An 18845-nucleotide genomic window follows, 5' to 3' on the forward strand; every position below is an offset into this window, starting at 1 on the left:
CACAATGCGAGGAGTCGAAGGAGAGGCGGGAGTGGCCGGGGTCAGCAGGAGTCAGCTGACTTGCGAGAGTGCAATGGGGGGAGCAAAGCAGCTAGGAGGGGTCCTGGGTGGGGGGTGGGTACCGGATTGCTGCTGGTATGGTCAACGGGGAGTTGGAGCGAGTAGAGGGGGTTGAGACGGGGGTATGCCGCTGTGGGGAACGGGCCGGGCGTGGGGTGCGGGCGCGTGGCTGGCCGATGAGGGGTCATGGCTAGTCGGCGGGGGAGGGGGGCGGGTAGCCCCCTGATCCGGCTGATAACGGGACTGAATGGGCTGGTTAAGCGGGCCCGGGTGTTCGCGCACCTGAAGGGGCTGAAGGCGGATGTGGTCATGCTTCAGGAGACACACCTGAAGGTGGCAGACCAGGTAAGATTGAGGAAGGGGTGGCAATCAGGTGTTTCATTCGGGGCTGGATGCCAAAAATTGGGGGGTGGCAATCTTGGTGGGAAAGAGGGTGGCATTTGAGGCGTCGAGCATTGTGACAGACAATGACGGCAGGTACGTAATGGTAAGTGGTAAGCTGCAAGGGGAGAGGGTGGTGCTGGTCAACGTGTACGCCCCAAACTGGGACGATGTGGGATTTATGCGGCGCATGTTGGGTCGGATCCCAGAAGTGGGGGGCCTGATAATGGGGGGGGACTTTAACACTGTGTTGGATCCGGCACTGGACCGCTCCAGGTCTAGGACGGGTAGGAGGCCGGCGGCGGCTAAAGTGCTGAGGGGGTTTATGGACCAGATGGGGGGGGGGGGGGGGGGGGGGGGGGGGTGGACCCTTGGAGATTTGCAAGGCCGCATGTTCGTAAGGCCTATTTCCGGATCAACATTTTTGTTATGAGCAGGGCGCTGATCGTGAGAGTAGAGGATACCGAGTACGCGGCGATAGCCATGTCGGATCATGCCCCGCATTGGGTAGACCTAGAGCTGGGGGAGGAGAGGGACCAGCACCCGTTGTGGCGCTTGGAGGTGGGGCTGTTGGCGGACGAGGAGGTGAGCGAGCGGGTCCAAGGAAGCATAGATAGATACCTGGAGGCCAACGATAACGGGGAGGTCCGAGTGGGGATGGTCTGGGAGGCGCTGAAGGTGGTGGTTAGAGGAGTGCTGATCTCCATTAGGGCCCACGAGGAGAGAGCAGAGGGAGAGGCTGGTGGGGGAGATGGTGAGGGTAGACCGAAGTTACGTGGAGGTGCCGGAGGAGGGATTGTTGAGGGAGAGGCGTAGCCTGCAGGCCGAATTCGACCTGTTGACCACCAGGAAGGCAGAGGCGCAGTGGAGGAAGGCCCAGGGGGCGGTTTATGAATATGGGGAAAAGGCAAGCCGGATGCTAGCGCATCAGCTTCAGAAGCGGGATGCAGCTAGGGAGATCAGGGGAGTTAAGGACAGGGGAGGGAGTGTGGTGCGGAGTGGGGTTGGCATCAATGGGGTCTTCAGGGACTTTTATCAGGAACTGTATCGTTCCGAGCCCCCACTGGAGGAGGGAGGGATGGGCCGCTTTCTGGACCAATTGAGGTTCCCGAAGGTGGAGGAGGGACTGGTGGCGGGATTAGGGGCCCTGGTTGGGCTGGAGGAGCTGGCCAAAGGGACAGGGCGCATGCAGGCGGGGAAGGCACCGGGGCCGGACGGTTTCCCGGTCGGATTCTACAAAAAATATGTGGACCTGTTGGGCCCGTTGCTGGTTAGGACCTTCAATGAGGCAAGGGAAGGGGGTGCTTTGCCCCCGACGATGTCCTGGGCACTGATCTTGATCCTGAAGTGGGACAAGGATCCCCTGCAGTGTGGGTCTTACAGGCTGATTTTGTTGTTAAATGTAGATGCCAAGGTGCTGGCGAAGGTCTTGGCCATGAGAATTGAGGATTGGGTGCCGCAGGTTATCCACGAAGACCAGACGGGGTTCGTGAAGGGGAGGCAGTTGAACGTGAATGTGCTGAGGCTCCTGAACGTTATGATGCCGGCGAGGGAGGGGGAGGCGGAGATAGTGGTGGCGATGGACGCTGAGAAGGCCTTCGATAGGGTAGAGTGGGGTACTTGTGGGAGGTGCTGAAGAGGTTCGGGTTTGGGGAGGGGTTTGTCAGGTGGGTTAGGCTGTTGTATGAGGTCCCAATGGCGAGTGTGGCCACGAACAAGAGGAGGTCTGAGTACTTTCGGTTGCATCGAGGGACGAGGCAGGGGTCCCCCTGTCCCCCCTGCTCTTCGCACTGGCAATTGAATCCCTGGCTATGGCACTGAGGGAGTCAAGGAACTGGAGGGGGTTGGTGCGGGGAGGGGAGGAGCATAGGGTGTCGCTCTATGCGGACGACTTGCTGCTATATGTGGCAGACCCGGTGGGGGGATGCAGGAGGTAATGAGGATCCTCAGGGAGTTCGGGGATTTCTCAGGGTACGAGCTCAACATGGGGAAGAGAGAGTTGTTCGTGGTTCACCCAGGGGACCAGGAGAGCAGGATTGACGAGCTCCCACTAAAAAGGGCAGAGAGGAGCTTCCGGTATTTGGGGGTCCAGGTGGCCAGGAGCTGGGAGGCCCTGCATAGACTTAATTTCACGAGGCTGGTGGAGCAAATGGAGGAGGAGTTTAAGAGGTGGGACGCGTTGCCTCTGTCCCTGGCGGGTAGGGTGCAGTCAGTCAAGATGACTATGCTCTCAAGGTTTTTGTTCCTGTTCCAGTGCCTCCCCATTCCTATCCCGAAGGCCTTTTTAGGCGGGTCAACAGGAGCATAATGGGGTTTGTGTGGGCTCTGTGGGTACTACTGGGCCGCCAATGCGGCGATGGTGCGCAAGTGGGTGATGGAGGGGGAGGGGGCTGCATGGAAGGGGCTGGAGACGGTGCCTTGCGAGGGTACGAGTCTGGAGACGCTGGCAACGGCGCTGCTGCCGCTCCCTCCAATGAGGTATACCACGAGCCCGGTGGTGGCGGCTACCCTCAAAATCTGGGGGCAATTTAGGCGGCACAGGGGGGAAGTGGGGGCCTCGGTGTGGACCCCGATACGGGGGAACCACCGGTTTGTTCCAGGGAGAATAGATGGAGAGTTTTCGGGGTGGCACAGGGCAGGGATAAGAAGGTTGGGGGACCTGTTTGTGGATGGTAAGTTCGTGAGCTTGGGTGAGCTGGAGGAGAAGTATGGGCTCCCCCCCGTCCCCCCCAGGGAACACCTTTAGGTATCTACAGGTAAGGCCATTTGCCAGGCGGCAAGTGGTGGAATTCCCGCTGCTGCTGCCGCCACGCACTGTACAGGACAGGGTACTCTCGGGGGTGTGGGTTGGAGAGGGGAAGATTTCGGCAACATACCAGGTGATGCAGGAGGAGGAGGAGGCCTCGGTGGAGGAGCTGAAAGGTAAGTGGGAGGAGGAAATCGAGGAGGGGACGTGGGCAGATGCTCTTGGGAGGGTGAACTCTATGTGCGCGAGGCTCAGCCTCATACAGTTTAAGGTGCTGCACAGGGCACACATGACTGGGACAAGGATAAGCCGTTTTTTGGGGGGTAAGGACAGGTGTGTTAGGTGCTCAGGGCGCCCAGCAAACCACACCCATATGTTCTGGGCATGCCCAGCGCTGGAGGAATTTTGGAAGGGCGTAGCAAGGACGGTGTCGAGGGTGGTAGGATCCAGGGTCAAACCGGGCTGGGGGCTCGCAATATTTGGGGTTGCAGGGGAGCCGGGTGTGCAGGAGGCAAAAGAGGCCGGTATTCTGGCATTTGCGTCCCTGGTAGCCCGGCGAAGGATTCTCCTTCAGTGGAAAGATGCGAGGCCCCCAAGCGTGGAATCCTGGATCAACGATATGGCGGGGTTTATTAAATTGGAGAGGGTGAAATTTGCCTTAAGGGGATCAGTGCAAGGGTTTTTCAGGCGATGGCAACCGTTCTTGGACTTCCTGGCAGAACGGTAGACAATGGTCAGCAGCAGCAGCAACCCGGGGGCTGGGGGGGTTCTATTTTATTTTTGTTTGTCTATACTGGGGGATCTGAGGGGGTGTATATATTTGCTGTGTGTTAATTTGGCGTGTTAATTTATTATTTATGTATGGGGGAGGTGGGCACGGGGTTGTTTTTTGTATTTAATTCTATTGGGTTCCTTTTACATTTTGTTGTTGATATTTTGCGAAAACTTTAATAAATTTTTTTTTTTTAAACCGTGTTGTGGGTGTACCTACACAACACAGAACTGCAGCGGGTTCAAGATGGCGGCTCCCCTGTGAATGAATAAAATGAAATGGGCAGCATTTACAGCGTGGAGGGGAGGGGCAGAATGAACTTAAGATCAGGAGTGGGCCATTCAGCCCCTCGATTCGGTCTTGCCATTCAATGAGGTCATGGCTGATCTGTGACCTAACTCCATATACCTGCCTTTGGCCCATAGCTCATCTTTGCTTAACAAAAATCTATCTCTGATTTTAAAATTAACAACTATTGTAGCTTCTACTGCTGTTTGTGGGAGAGAGTTCCAAACCTCTACCACCCTTTGGGTGAAGAAGTTCTTCCCAACATCTCTCCTGAACGGTCTAGCCTTAATTTTTATACTTTTCCCACTAGTTTTAGAATCTCCAACCAGTGGGAGTTTATCTTTGTCCACCCTTAGGGCAGCACGGTTGGGCAGTGGTTAGCACTGCAGTCTCACGGCGCCCAGGTCCCAGGTTCGATCCCGGCCCTGGGTCACTGACCATGGAGTTTGCACATTCTTACCGTGTCTGCGTGGGTCTCGCCCCACAACCTAAACAGATGTGCAGGGTAGGCGAATTGGGGTAGGTTAAATTGCCCCTTAATTGGGGAAAAAAATTGGGTACTAAAAAAAATCTTTATCCACCCTGTCTTTCCCTGTTAATATCTTGAATACTTTGATCATATCAGCTCTTGGCCTTCTAAATTCTAGGGAAAACGGGTCTAATTTGAATAATCTCTCTTTGTAACTCAACCCCTGTAATGCAGGTATCATTACAGTACACCTACGTTGCTCGCCCTCCAATGCCAAAATATCCTTCCTACGGTGTGGTGCCAAAAACTGCTCATAGTGACTCCCAAGTGTATAGCTGCAGCATAGCCCCAGTGTCTTTATCCTCCAATCCTCTAAATATAGAGGCTAGCATTCCATTAGGAAAAAGCATAATCCAGCGTGATACCACCACCAAACACATCTTCCCTTCACTCCCTCTGTCAGCATTCCTCCGAGACCGTTCACTCCGAGATAATCTGGTCCACTCCTCCACCATACCCAACACCTCTCCCATCACCCATGGCACCTTCCCATGCGATCACAGAAGGTGTAACACCTGCCCCTTTACCTCTCCCATGCTTAACATCCCAGGTCCAAAACACTCATTCCAGGTTAAGCAGCATTTCACATGCACCTCTTTCAATTTGGTCTATTAAATTCGCTGCTCCCAATGTGGTCTCCTCTATATCGGAGAGACCAAAATCACTTTGCTGAGCACCTTCAGTCTGTGCGCATTCAGGACCCCTGACCTTCCCGTTGCTTGCCATTTTAACACAAGACCCTGCTCCCATGCCCACATGACTGTCTTTGGCCTGCTGCAATGTTCCAGTGAAGCTCAACGCAAACTGGAGGAACAACATCTCATCTTCCGGTTAGGAACGCTACAGCCTTCCGGTCTCAACACCAAATTCAACAACTTCAGATAATTAGCTCTATCCCACCTCGACCCTGTTGTTTTCACTGTCTTTTATGTTGCATTTCTTTCTTGTCTTTCTTTATATATTTCCCCCTCCTCTCCTTACGTTTTCTCCCCTTTGCTTCTCCCTTCCCCCTACATCTTAGTCATAGAAGTTACAGTGCAGAAGGAGGCCATTCGGCACATCGAGTCTGCACCGGCTCTTTGAAAGAGCACCCTACCAAAGCCCACACCTCCACCCGATCCCCATAACCCAGTAACCCCACCCAACACTAAGGGCAATTTATCATGGCCAATCCACCTAACCTGCACATCATTGGACTGTGGGAGGAAACCGGAGCACCCGGAGGAAACCCCAGCAGACACTGGGAGAACATGCAGACTCCGCACAGACAGTGACCCAAGCCGGGAATCAAACCTGGGATCCTGGAGCTGTGAAGCAACTGTGCTAACCACTATGCTACCGTGCTGCTCTCAGTTTACCCTCTGATTTCAGTTTCTCTGCTGTTTGGCCTTTCACACCTTTCATTCTCCCTGGGGACTGCCATTAGCACTTTCCCCGTGGTTTCTGTGGCTATGACTCATCTTTCATTCCCTCCTCCCACAGTATAAATATCTCCCACTTTCTATACCTTTTTTACCATTGGACTCGAAACGTTAGCTCTTTCTCTCCCTACAGATGCTGTCAGACCTGCTGAGATTTTCCAGCATTTTCTCTTTTGATTCCATTAGAATGGCCTATTGGGGTGTGGTATCTCCAATGTAAATGTTGCTGCACCTTGTCATTAACTATTTCATTTTCTCTCCACCAGGATATCCATTTGCACTTTTCCACAGACAGTTCCTCTACGGGAAGCAGCCTCACATGATCCACTTTTACAACACCGCTTTGGGACTCTGGATGGCATATTTTAATTTTGGTGAGCGAGCGACTCTCTCCCTGGTGAGGGCCTGAAGGTGCAGGGCGGAGGGTGGGAGGGAATGTGTGCTCTGTCTTTTCGTACATGCCGCGAATCCTGAGCTTCAACGCACCATTTCTGCACAACCCCCACAAAGAAGCCTTCGACCGCGGTGTGGAATCTCTGACAATCCGGCATCCTCAGATTCGCCTCTGCCCAAAATGGTCGCCCTCTTACACTGAAGTACTGCCCCGCCACCGCCGCCAATGAGTTCTAGACTCACGAGTCGGAAACAGCTTGTCAGCCATGTGAGACCCGGTCAAAACTGCTGAAGAGTTAAGAGATGTTTCAATGTGATCCTTGGTGCGTTTCACAAAATTCAAGAGAACATCGCCCCAACCCCGCCCCGTTCCACTCAATAGAACAAGGCGGATCTCTAGCCCTTTGAAGGTGAGGGCACCCTCCATTAGATACCGAGACCAGAAACTACACTGTGCTCCCGCTCTAGCCAACTGTGCCACAATTGTCTGATACTCCCCCACCTCCACACCCTTGTTCATGATAAAGGAACAGCCACATAAATACTGCGGCAGCCGTCATCTACCAGGTACACAGTACTGACTCACCAAGGCTCTTCGACCAGTTTGAAGGGGGCTAAAGACAAAATTAAATTATTTCCTGTGTTGTATGGACAATCTCCAGCACTTGTTCTGACCATGTCTCCTCTCTGTTCCTCTCTCTCCCTCTCTCTGGACCCCGCTCCTTCCCTCCCTGTACACCTCTCTGGCTCCCATTCCCTCTGTCCTTCCTTCCCTGGCTCCTTCTCTGTGGTCCACCCGCTCCCTCCCTCTGGCCCCCCTGCTCCTGCTCTCTGGCCCCACGCACCCTGCTCTCTCTGTGTGACCCCCCCACCCCCTCCCTCTCTCTGTGCCCCCACTGCCCCTCCCTCTCTCTGGGGGGCCCCCTCTTGCTCCTTCCCTGTCCCGCTCTCTGACCCCCGCTCCCTCCCTCTCTCTGGTCTCTGCTTCCTCCCTCTCGACCCCCTCCTTGTCCCTTCCTGAATAGGTTTCCAGATGTTTCATTCGTTCGCCTGCGTACTCTTCCAGTTCTTGGTTTTGCGACTTATAGGAAGAACAATTACAGGTGTCATAACTACTTTCATATTTCAAATGGTAAGGTTACTCCCTATATTATATCTATGCTAAAAATAATCTCCCTCCACACTGTCCCAATCAAACACTCCCAGGACAGAAACAGCACGGGGTTAGATACAGAGGAAAGCTCCCTCTACACTGTCCCCATCAAACATTCCCAGGACCGGTGCAGCACAGGCTTAGATACAGAGTAAATATCCCTCTACACTGTCTCCATCAAACACTCCCAGGACAGATACAGCACGGGGTTAGATACAGAGTAAAACTCCTCTACACTGTCCCCATCAAACACTCCCAGGACAGATACAGCACGGGGTTAGATATAGAGTAAAACTCCTCTACACTATTTGTGAGCATCGGACATGGTGGAGAAATCAAAGTTGAAGCAGATGCAACTGTTGCAGGAGCATTGGAGAGTTTGTGAATCTGGAAAAGGTTTCCGAGATGGAGAGGGTTGGAGGGGGCTAGTAGAGGTTACAGAGATCGTGAGGGGTGTTGTAGCATGAGGAGGTTACAGAGATAGGGAGGATGCAGGGGTCTGGAGGAGGTTGCAGAGATAAGGAGGGTGCAGGGGTCTGGAAGAGGTTGCAGAGATGGGGAGGGGTGTTCGGGGCTAGAGGAGGTTACAGAGATGGGGAGGGTGTAGGGGCTAGAGGAGGTTACAGAGATAGGGAGGGTGTAGGGGCTGGAGTGAACACTGACAAACTGAATGTATTCTTCCATGTGGTGCTGTGTTGTGACAAGTGATTTTTCATTTCCTGTTGGCTGATATCGCCCTCATACTCAGCCCCTCTTTCTCTCTGATCTCTTCCTCCACAGACATACCTCCTGGCTGGTTACTACTACACTGCCACTGACCAGTACGACATCAAGTGGACAATGCCTCACTGTGTCCTCACACTCAAGCTCATTGGTCAGTCCGGGAGAGGTCAGGGGACGTGCAGGTTACTGAGCCTCCGACGGCGCGGCGCTCCCTCGCAGCTAACCCTCCGACGGCGCGGCGCTCCCTTGGCACTGACTCTGCTATTGTTTGACTTGCGCATGGTGTGGGGTAGGGGTGCGGTCTATTAAACCCCTGAGTAAGAAAAGTCTTGTTGAGGATTCGGTATTTGGCCAAAACGAGTCTGAGATGGAGGAAATTTTTTTTAAAATGTAGAGTACCCAATTCTTTTTTTTTTTTCCAATTAAGGGAAATTTAGCGTGGCCAATCCATCCACCCTGCACATCTTTGGGTCATGGGGTGAGCCCCACGCAGACACGGGGAGAATGTGCAAACTCCATATGGACAGCTTCTACCCTCCAGCAAGTATAAGCCCAAACTGATTAATCCTCACCCCCACCCTCCTCTGCCCGCCCCCACACTTTCCCCAGACGGCCCCTCCTGACCCTTTATTACAATCCCGGACCAGACACCAACAGTAGCTAGGATACTGGACAGAAACTCCAATATTTAATTGAAGTTTGTAAGACGATGAGGAAAGGATACCTCACTCGCCCAAATAGGGATATGGTAGATTAAAACAAACTTTATTACTAACACAGTATTCAAGTATCTTTAACATAACACAAGAAAAATAGTTTACAATTACCCCATAAACAATGTTTTAATATATTGAAACAATAACTCATACCTGATATCTTTATGTCCACTAAAACCACACCATCTCTGGTCAAAAAACATTTTTTATTACCTTTAGCAGACCCAGGAATACTTGGCGTAAAGAGATGTCTTGGATAAACTGCTTTGAGAGAGAGATCCTTCAGGACACTTGAAGTTTCTTGCTTGTGTCAGACTACTGTTTAACCTGCCCAGCTTTGAGAAATTGCTCCTGTCCTGTTCACAGGCAAATCTTTAACTCACTGTTTTGAGAGAAACTGCTCCTGTTCACATATAGTCAAAACTTGCTGTTTTAGAGAAGCTGTTTGTCTGTCCACGTCCCAATCGAAAACGGAATTAACTCACCTGACTGCTTCAGCCCCTGGCTCCTCCCATTGACTACATCATCTTACTAAAGCTAAACTCAATAAGGTGAATTCTCCTCCTCCCCAGCCAAGTGAGTCTCCACAGTGAGCTGTCGTTGGCAGCACGATTCTCCGTTCTGCTGCTGGCCAATGGGATTGTAGCCACCCAACTCTACAACAGTGGTGCTCTAACGGAGAAACGAAGAATCCTGCCAGCAGAGAATTCACCCGTATGTCTCTAATTATCTACTCCCCCAGGAACCCTCTTTATATAAATAAAAATCCATTAGTCCAACTTTTGCGCTGCTTTAATTGCATCTGTGTCTCCAAAAGGCCGAGCTGTCCTTAAAACCCGGATTTTTTAAAACCTGACTGCATAACCCAGGTTCTAACCCTTACTGCACCAAATACATAATACACAATAGATCTGAAATTCCTATATTCATCACCCCCCCCCCCTTTATGAACACTAGTCTAACTCGGGCTTTTAATCCTTACCAAATACCTATAATACAATACATCTGAAATTATAACATTCCTCACACCTCCCCTGATATAAACACTACTCTAACCCAGGCTTGTAACCCTCGCTGCCCCAAATAGTTATAATACAATACATCTAAAATTCCTAACACCCCGGTCTGGCTTTGTTAGACCAGAATCATTGAAAGGATAGAATACATTGAAGTCCCAAGGGTAATGAATAAGCTGCAGGACCCCAGAATTAAGTAGAAATATCAAAAATAAATCTTTACCATACAAACTTGAACAACGCCAAGCATGAATGATGAAATATAAACACAGTGCAAATAAGATAGTGATTCATTTTGAAACAATATACACTTTTTACCTTGAACTCAATGCCAGGGACAGGAATCTAGTTTAATACTTTGCACTGTGACTCACCCTGATCGGCTTTAAAACATTGCTCATCCTTTTGAGAGGCAGTTTGAGAGACTGTTCCTCGTCTCTGCGCCTGGCTGCGCAGGGGTCACAACTCTGGTCTGTCCACAGATGTCCCACTCTCTGCAACATTTAGTTAACTCAATTCCCCAGAACTCTCGAGTCCTCTGGTTAAACGCAATGGACCGGATGTCTGCAGCCTCCTCTGAATTTTTCCTTTTGGGTGGGGGGCAGGGGGGAGACGACCAATGCCCCACCACCAGCGTTCCTTTCAAAGCACTGCTGCACGCTCTGCAAATTTTCTCCATCGTGGCCTCAGGTCTCTCTTAGAACATGGAACATTGCAGCACAGTACAGGCCCTTCGGCCCTCGATGTTGCGCTGACCTGTGAAACCACTCTAAAGCCCATCTACACTATTCCCTTATCATCCATATGTTGATCCAATGACCATTTATGGCCTCAGGTCTCTCTTAGAACATGGAACATTGCAGCACAGTACAGGCCCTTCGGCCCTCGATGTTGCGCTGACCTGTGAAACCACTCTAAAGCCCATCTACACTATTCCCTTATCATCCATATGTTGATCCAATGACCATTTAAATGCCCTTAATGTTGGCGAGTCTACTACTGTTGCAGGCAGGGCATTCCATGCCCTTACTACTCTCGGAGTAAAGAACCTACCTCTGACATCTGTCCTATATCTATCTCCCCTCAATTTAAAGCTATGTTCCCTCATGCTAGCCATCACCATCCGAGGAAAAAGGCTCTCACTGTCCACCCTATCTAATCCTCTGATCATCTTGTATGCCTCTATTAAGTCACCTCTTAACCTTCTTCTCGCTAACGAAAACAGCCTCAAGTCCCTCAGCCTTTCCTCATAAGATCTTCCCTCCATGCCAGGCAACATCCTGGTAAATCTACTCTGCACCCTTTCCAATGCTTCCACATCCTTCCTATAATGCGGCGACCAGAACTGCACGCAATACTCCAAATGAGGCCGCACCAGAGTTTTGTACAGCTGCAACATGACCTCATGGCTCCGAAACTCAATCCCTCTACCGATAAAAGCTAACACACCGTACACCTTCTTAACAACCCTATCAACCTGGATGGCAACTTTCAGGGATCTATGTACGTGGACATCGAGATCTCTCTGCTCATCCACACTACCAAGAATCTTACCATTAGCCCAGTACTCTGTCTTCCTGTTACTCCTTCCAAAATGAATCACCTCACACTTTTCTGCATTAAACTCCATTTGCCACCTCTCAGCCCAGCTCTGCAGCTTATCTATGTCTCTGTAACTTGTAACATCCTTCCGCACTGTCCACAACTCACCGACTTTAGTGTCATCCACAAATTTACTCACCCATCCTTCTGCGCCCTCCTCCAGGTCATTTATAAAAATGACAAACAGCAGTGGCCCCAAAACAGATCCTTGTGGTACACCACTAGTAACTGGACTCCAGGCTGAACATTTCCTATCAACCACCACCCTCTGTCTTCTTACAGCTAGCCAATTTCTGATCTAAACTGCTAAATCTGCCTGAATCCCATGCCTCTGTATTTTCTGCAATAGCCTACCGTAGGGAACCTTATCAAACGCTTTACTGAAATCCATATACACCACATCAACTGCTTTACCCTCGTCCACCTGTTTCGTCACCTTCTCAAAGAACTCAATAAGGTTTGTGAGGCACGACCTACCCTTCACAAAACCGTGTTGACTAGCCCTGATCAAATTATTCCTTTCTAGATGATTATACATCCTATCTCTTCTAAACCTTTCTAAGACATAGCCCACAACAGAAGTAAGGCTCACTGGTCTATAGTTACAGGGGTTGTCTCTACTCCCCTTCTTGAACAAGGGGACGACATTTGTTATCCTCCAGTCTTCTGGCACTATTCCTGTAGACAATGACGACATAAAGATCAAAGCCAAAGCTCAGCAATCTCCTCCCTAGCTTCCAGAGAATCCTAGGATAAATCCCATCCGGCCCAGGGGACTTATCTATTTTCACACTTTCAGAATTGCTAACCCCTCCTCCTTATGAACCTGAAGCCTTCTAGTCTAGTAGCCTGAATCTCAGTATTCTCCTCGACAACATTCTTTTTCCTGTGTGAATACTGACAAAAAATATTCATTTAGCACCTCTCCTATCTCCTTGGACTCCACGCACAACTTCCCACTACTTTCCTTGACTGGCCCTACTCTTACCCTAGTCATTCTTTTATTCCTGACATACCTATAGAAAGCTTTAGGGTTATCCTTGATCCTACCTGCCAAAGACTTCTCATGTCCCCTCCTGGCTCTTCTTAGCTCTCTCTTTAGGTCCTTCCTAGCTAACTTGTAACTCTCAAGCGCCCTGAACCTTCATGTCTCATCTTTACATAAGCCTCCTTCTTCCTCTTGACAAGTGATTCAACTACTTTAGTAAACCACGGTTCCCTCGCTCGACCATTTCCTCCCTGCCTGACAGGTACATACTCTTGCTTTGAAGAGCCTCTTAGCTGAGTCAAAAGTTCTGGTCAGGTCTGTAAACACAACCAAGCATGCTAAATCCAACTGAAAGTGAAGGACCTCCAGTTCACCTTAGTGAGACCAACGGTCCAGGTTCTTGACCCTCACTATCACACTACATAGAGACAGAGACTCCAACCTCAATAAAATATTCCCAAATTATCCCAATAATACATACAATTTGAGACTTTCCCATCGCTAAACATTCGTACGGTAAAATTTGATAACCTTACTGTTGTTAATTGTATGAGTGTAACAATGAATGAAATCTACTGGTCTTTTCTAAGTTTGTTTCTTTTCCACACACCCCTCACCCCCATTTACTCCGCCACAGGTCTCTCGCTCGACTATTATGATGGAGGCAAGGACAAGGTGAGGCTCCTCGAGTCGTTCAACTCTGACCCCTCCCTTCCCTTTCATTGCCGGGTTACCGACCAAAACCTTCCCTGGACAGGTGGTGGGGTGGGAGAAGTTTGGGAGCAGATGACGTATGGCAACCTGGATCACGATCTCCTGGGCCGGGGGATAGTGGGTCAGTTTGGAGTTGTGCATCAGATGGCCTGACCCTGGTGGGAGATGGAGCATTGTGGGTCGTATGTCAAGATCCTGCTTGGTGAAAGAGAGGGGACTGGGGCAGGGTGAAAGAGAATGGGGAGAATAGATGATGACAGGAAACAAGAGCAGGAGTAAACCATTCTATACTTCTGTTCTGGCCTCACAGTGCCAGGGAGCCAAGTTCAATTCCAGCCTTTGGGTGACTGACTGTGTGGACCCTCCAAGTATAATGTGGCCAATGTCAAATTGTTCTTTTGGAAGGAAGAATTTTAAAAAAACGTATTACCTAAACGGCTTTGAGATGCAGAGGGATCTGGGTGTTCTAATGCAAACTTTTTTTTCCCCGGGACCCACCTTTGCCAACCAACCGGCCTCCGCTGACCCAGGCCACGTTCGCTCACCTTTAATGTGAAAGGGGAGCCTGCTTGGTCCTCATGATCTCCCTCCACTCTGGGTTCACAGGAGGAGAAGGCAATGTGCATATCAGGCGCAGATTTCGGCCAGTTCCTTTATGCCATTTTTATCTTTTGTGAAAATGGAAAATCCAACCTCTCGTATGTAGATTGTCGTAAAATTATTTATCAACAAAATAGGTGCTTTACCCCGCGGCGTGTTTGGAAGATGCTGCCTGAGGGGGAAAAGAGACTGGGAGGGTGGAAGAGGAAGACCGGCGGAGACTGAGGGGAAGAGATGGATGGAGGGAGTGGGGGAGAGGATGGAGAGATGGAAAGGGAGCAAGAGTAATTGGGAGATGGTGTTTGTGGGAACTGCGGAAGTCGGGGGAAAGTTCTAAGACACGGCTGACAGGGTGTTCTCTCTGCTCTTTCTCTCCCCCCCCCCCGCCCCCCCCTGCACAGGCCCAGCTAAGTAAGGAGCAGGAACTCCACATGCTGCCAAAAGAGCTGAGCTTGGCCGAAGTGTCTGGCTTCGCCTACTTCTACGGTGCCTTCCTGGTGGGGCCCCAGTTTGCCATGAGCAGATACCTCAGATGGCGAAGGGAGGGCTAACCGACCAGCCGGGGCACCGCCCCAACAGGTAAGTGACCAACTGTCAGCGAGGGGGCAGAGAAGGGAGGGGGGGGTGGGCGATGGACATAACTGGCAGAATCTGGTTCTTCCACCTGTACCCCACCCCGTCCACAATCGGCACAGACTGAGCAGCCTACTCTCAGTGAGGCCTCACTCAGTCAAACAGCCACCAGGGCGGCAGCACAGTGAGGATTTGGAATGGGTTTATGAGCGATGGGACGTGAGAATGCAGCTCACCACCCCCCCCCACCCCCCCCCCCCCCCCCCCCCCCCCCCCGCGGTCCTTCTGCATTTTCCACCCACCAGGACAGTGTGAAGAATGCAGTCACATTACCCATCCACCCCGGCGCCTCATACACCTCCCCATCCCAAGAGACAGTTACGATTCCCCACGTAATCAACCAGTCCTGTTATGTTCAGGCACTGAAGAAAGATGGCGGGGAAGGGCGGGAGTGGAAGAAACCTGGGTAGGGTCCCACAGCCCTGAGAAGCCCAAAGGATTCAGCTTCCACCTTGAACCGATCCAACCCCAGCCCTCGCCCGCGATAAAGCTTGAAGCTAGGAGCAGTCTGACCTCTGTGTCTCTCACCATCTTGCAGTGTCACCCCGGCGTTGAAGCGTCTGTTACTGGGAATGTTCTACGTGGTGGTCTACATGCTCGGTAAACCCTACTTCCCCGAGGATTATTTCCTTACCAGTGAGTTTGCGGTGAGTTACCTTGGTGTGGGCGGTCCCCACTCGACAGTGTAGCGCTCCCTCAGCGCTGACCATCCCAACAGTGCGGCACTCCCTCAACACTGACCCTTCGACAGGCGGCACTCCCTCAGCAAGGTGAAGTCGCCATATTCCCAGATGACCTTTGAGCAGCAGAGCTGACTGGGCCTTCATGAATGTTTATTTTATTAAGGGGCAATTTTGCATGGCCAATCCACCTACCCTGCACACCTTTTGGGTTGTGGGGGTGAGACCCACACACACATGGGGAGAATGCAAACTCCACACGGACAGTAACCCAGGGCCGGGATTGAACCCGGGTCCTTGGTGCAGTGAGTCAGCAGTGCTAACCACTGTGCCACCGTTCTGCCCTGGGGCCTTCATAAATAACAGGGTAAAAGAGCCCGAGGAGAGCGGCGGAGACACAAGATAAAAGAATATGAGAAGAGCAGCAGAGATACAGGATAAAAGAATATGAGGAGAGCGGAGGAGACACAGGATAAAAGAACACAAGGAGGCGGAGACAGGATTAAAGGGTACGAGGAGAGTGGTGGAGATACAGGATAAAAGAGTGCAAGGAGAACGGCGGAGACACGGTAAAAGAGCGCAAGGAGAACGGCGGAGACACAGAGTAAAAGAGCGGTGGTGACGCAGGTTAAGTCTCCACGGAGCCAACGCTGAGGCAGAGTATCGGAATGAAACTTCAAAAGAGCAGTGCAACGTGCCCTTACTGAATCCAGAGGCGAAGCTCCTGAGGTGACATGAGGCTTCAGTGACACAGGGCAAAAGGAAGCAGCTAACTGGTCTGACCAGGGGAGCGGGGCGGCCGGGGCAAAGAGAGGGGCCAGCCGGGGCGTGGGGAGCGGGGCCGGCCGGGAGCGGGGCCGGCTGGGGCGTGGGGAGCAGGGCCGGCCGGGGTGTGGGGAGCAGGGGAGCGATCCGGCCGGAGCGGGGCCGGTCGTGGCGTGGGGAGCAGGGCCGGCCGGGGCGTGGGGAGCAGGGGAGCGGGGCCAGCCGGGAGCACGGGAGCGGGGCCGGCCGGGGAGCGGGGAGCGGGGCTGGCCGGGGTGTGGGGGAGCAGGGGAGCGGGGCCGGCCGGGGAGCGGGGCCGGCCGGGGCGTGGGGAGCAGGGGAGCGGGGCCGGCCGGGGCGAAGAGAGGAGGGAGAGAGGGGCCGGCCGGGGCATGGGGAGCAGGGGAGCAGGGGAGCGGGGCCAGCCGGGAGCACGGGAGCGGGGCCGGCCGGGGAGCGGGGCTGGCCGGGGTGTGGGGAGCAGGGGAGCGGGGCCGGCCGAGGAGCGGGGCCGGCCGGGGCGTGGGGAGCAGGGGAGCGGGGCTGGCCGGGGCGAAGAGAGGAGGGGAGGGGAGAGGGGCCGGCCGGGGCGTGGGGAGCGGGGCCGGCCGGGAGCAGGGCAGCCGGGCCACAGGAGCGGGGCCAGCCAGCCGGGGCGTGGGGAGCGGGGCCGGCCGGGGAGCGGGGCCGGGGCGTGGGGAGCGGGCCAGCCAGCCGGGGAGCGGGGCCGAGCGGGGCCGGCCGGGGAGCGGGGCCGGCCGGCCGGGGCGTGGGGAGCAGGGGCCAGCCGGGGAGCGGGGCCGAGCGGGGCCGGCCGGCCGGGGCGTGGGGAGCAGGGGCCGGCCGGGGAGTGGGGCGGGTCGGGGAGTGGGCCAGCCGGGGAGCGGGGCCGGCCGGGGAGTGGGGCCAGCGGGGCCGGCCGGGGAGCGGGGCCGGCCGGCCGGGGCGTGGGGAGCAGGGGCCAGCCGGGGAGCGGAGCCGGCCGGCCGGGGCGTGGGGAGCAGGGGCCGGCCGGGGAGTGGGGCCGGCCGGGGAGCAGGGGCCGGCCGGGGAGCAGGGGCCGGCCGGGGAGCAGGGGCCGGCCGGGAGCAGGGGCCAGCCGGGAGCAGGGGCCAGCCGGGGAGCGGGGCCGGCCGGGCAGCGGGGCCGGCCGGGGCGAGGGGAGCGGGGCCGGCCGGGGCGCGGGGAGCAGGGGAGCGGGGCCGGCCGGGGCGCGGGGAGCAGGGGAGCGGGGCCGGCCGGGGAGCGGGGCCGGCCGGGGAGCGGGGACGGCCGGGGCGCGGGGAGCGGGGCCGGCCGGGGAGTGGGGCCAGCCGGCCGGGGTGCGGGGACGGCCGGGGCGCGGGGAGCGGGGCCAGCCGGGGAGCGGGGCCAGCCGGGCAGCGGGGCCAAGCGGGGCCGGCCGGGGAGCGGGGCCGGCCGGCCGGGGCGTGGGGAGCAGGGGCCGGCCGGGGAGCGGGGCCGGCCGGCCGGGGCGTGGGGAGCAGGGGCCGGCCGGGGAGTGGGGCCGGCCGGGGAGTGGGGCCGGCCGGGGAGTGGGGCCGGCCGGGGAGTGGGGCGGGCCGGGGAGTGGGGCGGGTCGGGGAGTGGGCCAGCCGGGCAGCGGGGCCGGCCGGGGAGCGGGGCCGGCCGGCCGGGGCGTGGGGAGCAGGGGCCAGCCGGGGAGCGGGGCCGGCCAGCAGGGGCCAGCCGGGGAGCGGGGCCAGCCGGGCAGCGGGGCCGGCCGGGGCCAGGGGGCGGGGCCGGCCGGTGCGCGGGGCCAGCCGGGGAGCGGGGCCGGCCGGGGCGAGGGGAGCGGGGCCGGCCGGGGAGCGGGGCCGGCCGGGGAGCGGGGCCGGCCGGGGAGCGGGGCCGGCCGGGGAGCGGGGCCGGCCGGGGAGCGGGGCCGGGTGGGGAGCGGGGACGGCCGGGGAGCGGGACGGCCGGGGAGCAGGGGAGCGGGGACGGCCGGGGAGCAGGGGAGCGGGGACGGCCGGGGAGTGGGGCCAGCCGGCCGGGGTGCGGGGCCGGCCGGGGCCAGGGAGCGGGGCCAGCCGGGAAGTGGGGCCAGCGGGGCCGGCCGGGGAGCGGGGCCGGCCGGCCGGGGCGTGGGGAGCAGGGGCCAGCCGGGGAGCGGGGCCGGCCGGCCGGGGCGTGGGGAGCAGGGGCCGGCCGGGGAGTGGGGCAGCCGGGAGAGGGGGGCAGCGAGCAGGGGCCAGCCGGGCAGTGGGGCCGGCCGGCCGGGGCGTGGGGCCGGCCGGGGAGCAGGGGCCAGCCGGGGAGCAGGGGCCGGCCGGCCGGGGCGTGGGGAGCAGGGGCCAGCAGGGCCAGCCGGGCAGCGGGGCCGGCCGGCCGGGGCGTGGGGAGCAGGGGCCAGCAGGGGCCAGCCGGGCAGCGGGGCCGGCCGGCCGGGGCGTGGGGAGCAGGGGCCAGCCGGGGAGCAGGGGCCAGCCGGGGAGCAGGGGCCAGCCGGGGAGCAGGGGCCAGCCGGGGAGCAGGGGCCAGCCGGGGAGCAGGGGCCAGCCGGGGAGCGGGGCCGGCCGGGGCCAGGGGAGCGGGGCGGCCGGGGAGCAGGGGAGCGGGGCCCGGCCGGGGAGCGGGGCCGGCCGGGGAGCGGGGCCGGCCGGGGCGAGGGGAGCGGGGCGAGGGGAGCGGGGCCGGCCGGGGAGCAGGGGAGCGGGGCCGG

The 18845-nt window shown here is 56.3% G+C and overlaps 1 protein-coding gene across 1 annotated transcript in view; it reads left to right on the forward strand.

Moving 5' to 3' along the window:
* The window catches only part of lpcat3 (lysophosphatidylcholine acyltransferase 3), a 66052-nt gene that overhangs the window by 19038 nt on the left and 28169 nt on the right, over positions 1-18845 (forward strand). The window contains 7 exon segments of the mRNA XM_072478676.1: positions 6464-6571; positions 7616-7722; positions 8524-8617; positions 13426-13463; positions 14504-14630; positions 14633-14681; positions 15274-15382. Coding sequence (XP_072334777.1) covers positions 6464-6571; positions 7616-7722; positions 8524-8617; positions 13426-13463; positions 14504-14630; positions 14633-14681; positions 15274-15382 — 632 coding nt within the window.

Source organism: Scyliorhinus torazame, chromosome 16 (assembly GCF_047496885.1).
Source record: "Scyliorhinus torazame isolate Kashiwa2021f chromosome 16, sScyTor2.1, whole genome shotgun sequence".
Classification (NCBI taxonomy): Eukaryota; Metazoa; Chordata; class Chondrichthyes; order Carcharhiniformes; family Scyliorhinidae; genus Scyliorhinus; species Scyliorhinus torazame.